Source organism: Selaginella moellendorffii, unplaced genomic scaffold, assembly GCF_000143415.4.
Source record: "Selaginella moellendorffii unplaced genomic scaffold, v1.0 SELMOscaffold_10, whole genome shotgun sequence".
Taxonomy (NCBI): domain Eukaryota; kingdom Viridiplantae; phylum Streptophyta; class Lycopodiopsida; order Selaginellales; family Selaginellaceae; genus Selaginella; species Selaginella moellendorffii.
Window position 1 is genome coordinate 111217 of NW_003314271.1, and position 10619 is coordinate 121835.

The following is a 10619-nucleotide window of genomic DNA, read 5'->3' on the forward strand; positions in this document are numbered from 1 at the left end:
ACGCAAAGGGACTCCTGTTTCAGTCGAGGTATCGTTCGAATTCTATGTTTTCTTCTTTTCTCTTGATACGCTAAGAGTTTCTCCACGTCCAGGTTCGACGGTCTCAATGTGGAGACGTCCAAAGTTACGTGCTCTATCGCCAGCAAGACTTGCGAAGCCCTGTTTTCTACCGTTTAGAGCGTTCTGATGTCGCTAATGAGCGCCGCGGCTATGTTCGGCTCAAGGAGTTCAATGCCTTGACAAAGCGGGACCTGGTCACCGGTAAGAACTAGCTGATCTTGAAACTCTTGGAACATTGATTCGCCTCTAACCAGGAAAGCACTTGTTGCAGCTTTGATGAGATTGCAAGCATCAGGTGCTTCATCGTTTGTTCTTGACTTGCGAGACAACTTGGGTGGCCTCGTCCAAGTGAGTAGTGTGGCTTATTTGGCTTCGAAGTGAAACGCTGGTGGACCTTACAGGAAGGTATTGAAGTGGCCAAGTTGTTTCTGGACGACGGGGAAACCGTGAGTAAAAATCTATCATCTCTTTAAACCATCTGGCTTTGACATAACGCGCAGGTTATATACACCACAAGGAGAAATAATGCGTCATTACAAAGTATTGTAGCTAAAGGCCAACCTTTCCTGCGAGCGCCCCTCGTCGTAAGCTTTGTTTCTTCCAACCGGCTTGTGTTGTGCTCACGTTTCATTCTATTTTGTCAAGGTTTTAGTGAACAACCGGACAGCCAGTGCGAGTGAAATTGTAAGTTTGTGCAGAGAAACGAATATAATATGCTTGGAAATCTGGTGCTTTTCAGATGGCTGCTGCTCTCCATGACAACTGTAGAGCTGTTTTAGCTGGTAGCAGGACATTTGGGAAAGTAAGGACTAAAAAAAGAAATGATGGTTTCACTGATTTTCTTGCATATCTTGCAGGGCCTGATTCAGTCTGTGTTTGAGTTCAACGATGGCTCTGGTGTAATCTTGACTGTTGGGAAATACATGACACCTGCACACAGGGATATTGATGGGAATGGTTTGGAACCAGATTTCTGGAGAATGCCAGGTATTGCATATCAAGAGTCCTTTTATCTTTCTTTTTGTTCTGTTTTTTTTTTTTTTTTTTTTCTTTTGCCTTTTGTACTTCTTTTTTGTTTGTAATTTTCTAGCTAGGCTCTACGGAATCTAGATACAATTCTAAAGTGAAATTTGTACAGGCCACCTTGAAGTGGAGCAGAAGTTGAGAGCTTGTCTTTCAAAAAAGGCATCATGAAATTCTTGCTAGCACTAAAAACAAGAGGAAAAGAAAGAAGAAAAAGCAAATGAAATTTACTTTTTGTATTTGATCTGTTCAATCGATCGATCAAAAAAATAAAAAGTACAAACTCTTTTAACAAGGCTTTAGAAAAAGGGGAAAAAAAAAAAAGAAGAACCTTTGGCGGAGGAAGAAATTTGCAGTTCTCTTAGAACCTCCTCCGCAACGAGCTCGACTCCAAACGTGAAGACGCGCTGCTCGCCGAATGCTCTTCGCGATCTTCTTGATCACCGTCTTGCAGTGTTTGCTCATCAGGACCCTGGCTTACATTCCCCATGCTCCACGAATCCGGGAGCTGCTCAAGACCCGCCGTGACATTCTCGTTGTCCGACGAGTACGAAACTAGCTGTGGATGATCCACGCTGTTGCTGGACGACGCCGGCGAGAGAGACGACGGGTTGGCGCACTTGAGACCCGAAACTCCTCCAAAACCACCAGCGAATCCGCCCAGCGCTCGGTACGCAAGCGCTCGCTCCAAGTTGTCTCTTGGATTCTCGCCCTCCTTCGCTGCTGGCTCTGGCTTCTCCAGGAACTCCGGATAGAAGGAATTCCACCAAGACGAATCCCCTCGCTCGCACTGGACAGCATCGCCGAGGATCCATCTCGGTAGCGATTCTAGAAAGTCGGTGCGTGCCTGCCGGTCCACCATGTAAGCTAGCAGCGAGCCGAGGCAGTGTCCTGCGATGATCCCCAGTAGATGGGAACTGGAAGCTTTGCTGGCTATGGATGCAACTAGCTGGCAGCCGCATCCAAAGCATCTCGATCGGACATGCAAACTGCGAGAGCACAAAATCCCAGTCGGTGAGTCACTGACAGGCCAGAGATGCGAGCGAGTTACCAGAAAGGAACACGGTACAAGAAACTTATAAGAATGCATTGAGGAAGGAGAACCAACGCCATATCCAGTAGCTTCTGCAGAGATTCGAACGCTGTCAGCAAACCACAGAACTCTCGAAACACGGACGCGCCCACGTTACTAGTATGATAGAGTTGAAGACCTTCCCAAGACCATAACACGATGGCAAACTGCCAGAGCAAGAGCCTCCTGTTTTGCCTGTACCTGGATGGAGCACGCACCCCGTGAGAACTTCGTAGCTATTCGAGAGAGCTTACCTCACCATTTAGTGAATAAAAGCTGCGAGGTTATCATCGCCATGCACCACGCAGCAACGCAAACGTGTGACAAGATCACCACTCCATCTTTGCTCTGCCGAAAAAAGAAACAAAAACAAAGTTTGCAAATGATCTCGAGATGCAAAGACGATAAGAAAACCAAACGATCACTCACCTGGCCAGCATCAATCGTCCACCAAAGCCGCAAGATGCAAAACGCCAATTCGCAAGCCGCGGGACCGAGATCGTTGAAGTCCGAGTCGGAACCACATTTCCGGCAATACACCGCTTCCAACCTTCTGTCCTGGAACTTGAGGCTCCACGAGCTAAATCGAACTGGAGTGGCTACCGGATAGTAAACCGTGGACACCGCAGCCGCTGCCACAGCTGCTTGTAGCTGAGCATCACCCTGTCGCTGGGCTTCCTTCGCTGCTTCGTGAGCTCTCTCGTACAGCTCCCTCTCGTGGTCCGAAGCAAAGCCATCAATCTCACCAGTCGCCATGGACAGAGATGAGTATGAAGATTACACGACAACGATTCGAGCCCGAGCAGCCATTTGTTTCTCCTTTCTCTCTGAAAAGCAGAGCTCTGATCCACGGAAGCTTCAGTGCCTCATCATGGAGCACATGGGAACCTAGGAAAAGAAAGAGAAAAACAGCGCTCATCAGGCACGGAAAGAAGCGAGAAAGCGAAGAAAACAAAAATATTTCCACACATAAAGAGCAAGAACAGCGACATCATACCCTACGAGCGCCCGGCGCACGATATTTCGCCAAGGATCGCGAAATGCAGGATCGCGCAGCCACGAATTCCTCATCCCCGGCGCCGCCACGCAAGAATCATCACAGGAACAAACCAGCTGATGAGCGACGATCGCTCGCCGCGAGCTGAGACAGCGCCGCGCTCTCCATCGCTTCCCCTGCGATCGATCGATCGATCGAGCCAAAGCCCTAATAAATCGTCGCGAGAGAGCAGCGATTAGAACCCCTGCCCCACAGCGCCATTGCCTCGCTTCCAAGAGAAGAGAATACCAACCTAGAGAATAGAAACCCAAGCTGACGTGGGTGTCCACGTGGAGCGTATCCCCAAGCATATCCTGACAGGTGGATACACATGTGCGCTGCTGGCACAGAATAAACCATAAAATCCAATAAAGAATTAAGTAAATGGTCCAATTGGCGGCCGTACCAGAGTCACATTCCGGCGGCAGGCCGTACCAGTGGCGCGTGGGCTGCCGACTGACCGTCAGATGACGGGTGAGACCGACCGTCGCGTGTGGAGCGCAAGCCGTCACACCCGTCAGGCGCGAGTACAGTACGGAATGGCCGTTTTCTCGGAGCCCAGGCGAAGTACATACGCACGAACTTTGTTCCTAAGTTTGGATGATCATACAAAAAAAGAACCATCGCATTTTTTTGGCATGATTTGGCCTGTCGTGATCGATCTATCGATGGGAGAGAGTTGTCTTTTAAAACTCTGGCCAAGCAGCCACCTGTTCTTCGCAAGCAATTGCCACTTGAGTTAACTTACTTGGCTTCGATAGGGGCGGGGGTATTGGCTGGAGCATGAGCGCTTGAACAAGAGCTACAACCTGTGAAGAACCAAGTGAAAAAAAAGGAATTTTGGAATGTATGGTAAGTTTTTTACCATTACGCTTCCAGCAACGATTAGACTGAATCCTGGGCAATTGAAAGGAGCGTCCTTGGATAGAAACAGTGCTGAACAAAGAGAAAGTTTTAGACAAAAGTTTAAGCAACGAACAGAGAATCTTAAACCTGTCAAGGGGCTGATAGCAAGCGGTGATAATATAGTTGCAAACGATCTTATACCCGCAATTAAACCTTGGAACTTACCCTGCTCGAGATAAATTAGAGACTAAACGAGATGAAACGATGGAAGTTACCTGTTCTTCCGGTTCCGCTGTCTTTGATACAATACTCCCTATCTGTTAAGAAGAAACAATAAGTTACGCTCAGCGGTCATAGAGAACTTACGCAAGGGAAGCTCAAGACAAAAAAGATACTGAAGCTGGAACAGACGTATGGCACCTGAAAAATCCAAGATGTTAATACAAAAAAAATCAATAAATTAACATCAGTTACCCAGTCTGCCCATGCTACTCCATATAAAAGTGCCTTAAGCATACAAACATTAGACGTGTGTGGATTGGTTATAACAAGCACGAAGTGACAAAACTTACATGAGAAGCAGAAGCAGAAATAGCTATAAACAGAACGATTTTTTCGCCGAAAAAATGTACAAAGACTGGCATAATGAGCAGCTGTGTAAAATGAAAAGGTTTTCAATCTCCCGCAGACTAAGAATAAAGCTTACTTGAGAAAACACTGATGCCAGTCCATTAATTAGCATGAGCTCTGCAAATTGGTCCTTTGCAAAACCAAAAGTCGCTTTTAAATAATACTGAGAACGAAAAACGAAGTATTAGACAAGAACTTGAGCTGATTATGGCCTACCAACAGCGAACCCTGTAATCCAGCTTCGCCAAGACTGGAGAAGAATACTATCACCGCCACCTGCGTCAAAAGATTGCTGACAGATGCAAGTTATCATCTACGTAAACGTCAAGACTACACTTACTTCTGTTTAAACAGAAGAACAGTGTCTGTGATTGAGGAAGTGCTACGCATGAGCAGCGGTGTAGAGCGACATTCGTCACGCTTATGCTGCTGATGCGTGTCACTGTGATTCGGAAGAAGCGGTGGACCACGCTCGGCATTTGTCTCTGGTAAAAATACTTTGACATAGACCGCAGCAAAAGCAATCACGACAGCAGCCACCTGAAAGGTGGTTGAAGAAACAATCGACTTAAAAGAGTAAAGCTCTCCCACCTTGAAAATTTGATCCTGAGCCAACACTCGGGCCAAAAGAATCCCAATGACATAACCGACTGAAAACGATCCCATGAGCACGCCAATGGCAAGAGCTCGGTAGCGTCGCTCGATACAGTCGCTCTGGAAAAAAGGAAAAAGAAACAAATGTCAAAATCATGGACGCTTTGGAGGCAAGCAAAGCACTAAGTAGAAACTCACCACATACGCAAAAGAGAGGCATGTAATGCCACCCTCGGCGAAGATCCTAACCACTGTTCCCACGACCATGTAGGCGTAAACGAACGGCCTGGATTGGCTATAGGCGAGTATCGCTTCGTCCATGTAAGAAAAGAGTGAGCAAGCGCGATCGATCGATCGGACTCACCCATGGGAAGAACAGCGGCGGAGAATGGAATCATCAGCAGCGGCTTGCGGCCATACTCGTCCGAGAGCTCGCCGAGAATCGGCGTCACCAGCATCGTCCCAATCCCCGCGACCTGCGAGAAGATCCATGGCAAGAATGCGAGAGCTTAGAACCCTAGTTTCAAGAAAATGTATAGAGGGAAGAGCTCAACGATTTGCTGGATGCCGGTCAAGTAGATCGCTTCGTTGCATTCGGCCTGGCCGGGGCAGAGCGCTCCAAGAAGAACATCCGTGAGCGCCGGGATCACCATCATCGTCGCCATGATGTGGAGGAGCGTGGCGAAGATGAGATGGATGAGCGGCCTCAGGACGATGATCTTGCGCAAGAATCCCCGCCGATGGCCGCCGCTGCTACTGCTCGATGATTCTGTCATCGTAGAGCGAGGGAGCCAGCGAGCTACAGCGATCGTATTGCTTCCTGGCGCGATTTATTCTACGCTAGCGGGACGATCACACACACACACAGGGCCCCAAGAAAGTGATCTTCTTGGAGATTCCTTCACGCATCTTGTCCAGGGACGCTTGCATCCAAAGCAATTGGAAGGATCTCCATGAAGCGAGCGACGATCCTGGCAAAATCTTGCACCTACAAGAAGCTATCGCGATCCAGATCACACACATCCATCGGAGCGCCAAGCATCGAAGCGATCGATCTCTCGCGATCGCGTGGAAAATATCCATCGGAGGGCCAAGCATCGAGGCGATCGTTCTCTCGCGATCGCGTGGAAAATATTTTGGGAAGGGGAAAGCGCCTATTCTAGGTGGCCATGGGTATATTCCCAGGACCGTTTTTTGATACCATTCCCTTTAAAAGTCCACCCCCTGCCGTTTGTGTGTGCATGCCAAACGATCCATCTATCAGTTATCTATCGTTGAGTCACCGTTGGATCTTTGGCATTTTGTTGCGTCACCGTAGGATCGTGGCCTTTTCCTGGTGGAAAGAATCTTGGCAGTTTGCCGTACAAGGCCAGGTAGGGTTTATGTTCTCCCTTGCGAGCGCGCGTGGCAATGCAGAACGATCGTCGCCGGGATCATCGATTAGGAGTCCCATCCACTGGCGCTCGTGATCTTTCGAGGTAAGGCGGCGGTTCTTTGACACGCGCATGGATCTTGATGATCCGCCGTGCGCGCGCGCGGCAATGCAAGCGAATCGGCGCCAGATTTTGCAAGCTGAGAGGGGTATCGGCGGGATTTTGCAAGGCTGGCAGGGATTTCGATGTCGCCGCCTTGATCTCGGCCTTGAAGGATTCCAGGGACCTGCGGAGCTGCAAGAGGCATCACATTGATGCGGTTGAGAAGGGTCTTTGCTCCAACATCCTCGTCGCCAACACGCTGATTCGAGTGTACGCCAGGTGTGGGAGCTTGGCCGATGCTCGCAGCGTTTTCGAGTCACTGGAAGTCCCGGATGTGGTGTCCTGGAATGCGCTACTTCAGGGATACGTCGAGAATGGGGAGAGCCGGCAAGCTCTGGTATTGCTTGGAAGAATGGAACAGGAGGGGTGTCTTCCAGATGGTAGAACTTTCGTCACAGCTCTCAAGGCTTGCTCGAGTCTAGCAACCAAAGAAGGAAATGCGAAGAAGGTGGAGTACGTGAAGGTGGCCAAGGTTTGCCACTGTGAGGCCATAGATTCGAGGCAACTAGACATCTTTGTGGCGAACACATTGGTTGATACTTTAGCCAAGTGTGGGAGATTGGAGGATGCTCGTTTGGTTTTCGAGATGATGCCAAGTCATGACGTTGTTTCTTGGACAGCTTTGGTGCTCGGACATGTCGACAACGAACAGTGTGAGACCGCTTTGGAGCTGTTTGAACTTATGCACTCGAGGGGCTGCATTGGGAATGCCCGGACTTTCTCCTCGGCTCTGACGGGGTGTTCTAGACTGGCAGATAAGGAAGAAGCTAAGCTAGTCGACGGGTCTCTTGTGAAGGCCGAAAGTCTTGCAGTTGGGATGGCGATTCACTCACGAGCATCAAGCAGTGGCTGTGACTCAGACGTTTTCGTTGGGAACACTTTGCTCGACATGTACGTCAAGTGTGGCAGCATGATTAGAGCTCGGCGGGTTTTCGATGGGATGAAGCTTCATGATGTGGTATCGTGGACTACGCTGACACAGGGATATGCCGAGAACGGTGAGCCAGTGGTGGCTTTACAGCTCTACGCTCGCATGAAGCTGGCAGGATGTAAACCGGATTCCAGGTGCTACGTCGCCGCGCTTTTGGCTTGCTCGAGTTTGGCAGCGGCTGAAAAACTCCGGGAGTCCAGTGGGAGCTTGGTGACGCTCGAGTGCTTGGACAAAACCAGGATGGTCTACCAGGAAGCTGTAAGCAGTGGATTCGGGCAGGATATCTACGTCAACACGGCAGCAGTTCGTGCATATTCAAAGTGTGGGAGCAGCGGTGGTGCTCGACTGATATTCGACAACGTGGCACACCGGGACACTTTCCTGTGGAACGCAATGCTTCTGGGACATGTTGAAAACGGGGAAAGCGACTCAGCACTTGGACTGTTTGCAGTAATGCAAGAACAGGGTCACAAAGGAGATCCTCGGACTCTCAGTGCGGTATTGACGGCTTGTGCAAACTTGGGAGTCAAAGCAGAGAAAGCAGAACCATTATTATCAGATGGAATGAAGGCCAAGTATCTGGAACAGGGGATGGCTTTACACTTCGAAGCATCAAACTCGGGGTTTGACAAGTCGGACATATTCGTGGGGAACGCTCTGGTTGACATGTACGCAAAGTGTGGGAGCCTGGAGCGTGCCACGGAGGTTTTCCGCAGCATGCCGCGCAGGGACGTGGTGTCGTGGACTTCCATGATTCTGGGATACGCCGGGAATGGCAGAGCAGCGCTAGCCTTAGAGCTGTTCTTCTCCGGCATGGACGTCGCGGCAAACGCTAGAACTTACGTGGCTGCGCTTGTGGCTTGCGGCGACTTGGTGGCACTGGAAAGTGGGAAGCGCGTCGAGGCTCGAGTTTACAGGAGTGGAGTGGAGAGCGATCCGGTGGTGGCAACCGCGCTGGTGGATTTTTACGGGAACTGTGGAGACATGGCTGCTGGGCGGCGAGTTTTTGACTGGAGCTCGCCAAGGGACGTGAAGCAGTGGAACGCAGTGATCGGGGGCTACTCTCGATCCGGAGAGATCGACCAGGCATTGTCGCTGTTCCAGAGGACGAGGGACGAGAGCTTGCGAGCTGACGCCATCACTTTCTTCTCCATTCTCTCGGCTTGCAGCCACGCCGGAGAGATCGACAGGGGGCGGGAGTGTTTCCAGGCCATGGCCGAGTTTGGCATCGCCCCGAGCGTCCAGCACTACTCGTGCCTGATCGATCTGTTTGGCCGAGCCTCGAGACTGCGCGAAGCAGTGGAGCTTCTCGAGGCTATGCCCCTCCTCAAGGCCGATCGTGTTGCGCGGATGACGGTCTTGAGCGCGTGCCAGCGCTGGAAAGACGCTGGAACAGGAAAGAATGTGTTTGATTCTCTGTTGGAACCCGATGATAAATGTAACAGTGCTCAAGCATTGGCGTTCATGGCAAACGCAAATTCGTAGACAAAATGGTGGTCTGCTAATTCGTAGACAAAATGGTGGTCTGCTGACGTGGCGATGATTATTCGAGGATATCCTGACGTCGCATCACTTCGTCCTGAATGAATCTAACTCTTGATTCTTCACCTAGTCTGTTCTTCCTCTAGACTGTCTTACACTACGCTCCTTTCTGCTAGTCTTCCTTCTTCCTGAGCGCTCTATTTTGTTTGCTATCCCGAGCCTGAAAACTTTCTTTTCACCTCCTTGCTTTCAGAGCAGTCCAAGAGTAGGCAGACAGATAGCATGGGTTGAAAGTCTGCCGCTACCTGAACTTTGCTGCTCTACCTCTGCCGTTCCATGAAAATCTGCTGCTCCTAGCTGAACTTTGCTGCTTCTCTACTGCTATTCCTAGCTGCTTCTCTGCTGCTGCTAACTTTTGACTCTCCCTACTGTCGAATACAATGTGAAACACGAAGAAAACCACTCCGAGTGCATATCTCCCTATATGATGCCTGTTCCTCCTCCATTTACGTGCCTAATGCTGCTACCTCTAAACAAAGTCAGAGATCTCTATGCCTCGAGCTTAGCTCACTATTGTGCCGAATGCTGCTACCTGTAAACAAAATCAGACACGGACTTCTTTTCTCGGAAGTGTTTATGGCACTCAAGGCATCCGTGGGCGTGACGCTGCTGGCGCTGTTCGTGTTTGGCTACGTCAAGCTGCTTTAGAACTCACTAACGTGCCGAATGCTGCTACCTGTAAACAAATCAGACACCAAGAAACAACCGCTTCTCTATACCTCTTGTCTAACTGCTTTGAAAATCCGTGCATTCTTCCTTTCTCCACCGCTGTAGCTCCAGCTCCATCTAGTAGTATAAACCAGCTCCTGCCATCCTATCACGTAAACCACTTCTCCTTGAAAGCAAAGAGAACGAAAACAGCTTACCTTGTCACCCGGATCGAACACCACGGAAAGCCGCGCAGTGCACCAAGTGTGGCGTGCTGCAAGCTGGGAAAGCATACACATCTTGGAGATGGACGAGAGGCCACAAGCCGTTAAACGAAAAGCTCGTTGGCATAGCTCATAAGCTTGTCCTCGGGGCCTCACTGTCGTCGTCCTCGTCGAGCACAATGCTCTGCTGCAGCTGGGCGATCAAGGCTTTCACATGCTGGACATGTTTGCCCACCTGGAAACACAAAAACACAACATTAGGTGAGATTGAGATGAAAAAATGAGGGAACTCATCAAAAGCTCATCATTCTGCTTATTGATCAAATCGCGCTTCCTTGGCATTGCTTCGCCTCTTTGCAAATCCTCCTCCTTGTTCTTCGTCCCTCCCTCGCCAACTCCATATATTTGTCCCAGGAACAAGGAGCCTTGTGGGAGTTTTTTTCGCCACTTCAAGGCGCGGACCTCCGGCAAAGCTGTG

At 49.9% G+C, this 10619-nt stretch overlaps 4 protein-coding genes across 7 annotated transcripts in view; 2 read left to right on the forward strand and 2 right to left on the reverse strand.

Annotated features, from left to right (window-relative positions):
* Window positions 1-1375, forward strand: part of LOC9631607 (carboxyl-terminal-processing peptidase 1, chloroplastic) — a 2368-nt gene extending 993 nt beyond the window's left edge. Inside the window, exons 4-12 of the mRNA XM_024673312.1 lie at window positions 2-28; window positions 93-261; window positions 332-408; window positions 462-506; window positions 561-644; window positions 706-744; window positions 800-862; window positions 918-1047; window positions 1199-1375. Of these exons, the coding sequence (XP_024529080.1) occupies window positions 2-28; window positions 93-261; window positions 332-408; window positions 462-506; window positions 561-644; window positions 706-744; window positions 800-862; window positions 918-1047; window positions 1199-1254 (690 nt within the window). The 3' untranslated portion in view covers window positions 1255-1375. The remainder of the gene's footprint in view (window position 1; window positions 29-92; window positions 262-331; window positions 409-461; window positions 507-560; window positions 645-705; window positions 745-799; window positions 863-917; window positions 1048-1198) is intronic.
* On the reverse strand, window positions 1300-3427 carry LOC112345806. 3 transcript variants are annotated; one of them, XM_024673274.1, is made up of 6 exons: window positions 3153-3424; window positions 2585-3043; window positions 2415-2503; window positions 2269-2350; window positions 2135-2208; window positions 1300-2072 (listed from the first exon to the last, which is right to left on the reverse strand). In XM_024673274.1, the coding sequence occupies exons 2-6, from the start codon at window positions 2909-2911 to the stop codon at window positions 1445-1447; spliced, it is 1200 nt and encodes a 399-aa protein (XP_024529042.1). In that variant the 5' UTR covers window positions 2912-3043; window positions 3153-3424; the 3' UTR covers window positions 1300-1444. The 3 variants fall into 3 exon arrangements, with proteins under 3 accessions (XP_024529042.1, XP_024529041.1, XP_024529043.1); XM_024673273.1 differs by having other exon boundaries at window positions 2269-2356; window positions 3153-3423; XM_024673275.1 differs by having other exon boundaries at window positions 1503-2072; window positions 2274-2356; window positions 3153-3427.
* Window positions 3097-6260, reverse strand: LOC9631154 (hippocampus abundant transcript 1 protein). 2 transcript variants are annotated; one of them, XR_002992173.1, is made up of 15 exons: window positions 5816-6260; window positions 5626-5737; window positions 5460-5572; window positions 5259-5381; window positions 5008-5207; window positions 4884-4959; window positions 4744-4830; window positions 4610-4690; window positions 4512-4544; window positions 4404-4457; window positions 4313-4354; window positions 4185-4263; window positions 4057-4127; window positions 3598-4000; window positions 3097-3529 (listed from the first exon to the last, which is right to left on the reverse strand). XR_002992173.1 is itself a non-coding variant. In XM_024673272.1 (14 exons), the coding sequence occupies exons 1-14, from the start codon at window positions 6035-6037 to the stop codon at window positions 3878-3880; spliced, it is 1416 nt and encodes a 471-aa protein (XP_024529040.1). In that variant the 5' UTR covers window positions 6038-6260; the 3' UTR covers window positions 3546-3877. The 2 variants fall into 2 exon arrangements, 1 of the variants encoding a protein (XP_024529040.1); XM_024673272.1 differs by lacking the exon at window positions 3097-3529 and having other exon boundaries at window positions 3546-4000.
* Window positions 6261-6776: 516 nt separating this feature from the next.
* LOC112345814 (pentatricopeptide repeat-containing protein At4g39530-like) lies at window positions 6777-9212 on the forward strand. The gene has a single exon (XM_024673313.1). It carries the CDS (start codon window positions 6777-6779, stop codon window positions 9210-9212), a length of 2436 nt encoding a protein of 811 aa, XP_024529081.1.
* Window positions 9213-10619: the final 1407 nt, after the last annotated feature.

Bases quoted from the DNA above. Each gene is read 5' to 3' on its own strand.
- LOC112345806 (XM_024673273.1), bottom strand. From the start codon at position 2,911: ATGGCGACTGGTGAGATTGATGGCTTTGCTTCGGACCACGAGAGGGAG. The intron at 2,504-2,584 runs GTGAGTGATCGT...TTTTTTCGGCAG, and splicing joins GGACGATTGATGCTGGCCAG to AGCAAAGATGGAGTGGTGAT. The intron at 2,209-2,268 runs GTGGGCGCGTCC...GAATCTCTGCAG, and splicing joins AACTCTATCATACTAGTAAC to AAGCTACTGGATATGGCGTT.
- LOC9631154 (XM_024673272.1), bottom strand. From the start codon at position 6,037: ATGACAGAATCATCGAGCAGTAGCAGCGGCGGCCATCGGCGGGGATTC. The intron at 5,573-5,625 runs GTGAGTCCGATC...ACATGGACGAAG, and splicing joins CGCCGCTGTTCTTCCCATGG to CGATACTCGCCTATAGCCAA. The intron at 4,128-4,184 runs GTTTAAGATTCT...CTCTTTGTTCAG, and splicing joins TGCTATCAGCCCCTTGACAG to CACTGTTTCTATCCAAGGAC.
- LOC112345814 (XM_024673313.1), top strand. From the start codon at position 6,777: ATGATCCGCCGTGCGCGCGCGCGGCAATGCAAGCGAATCGGCGCCAGA.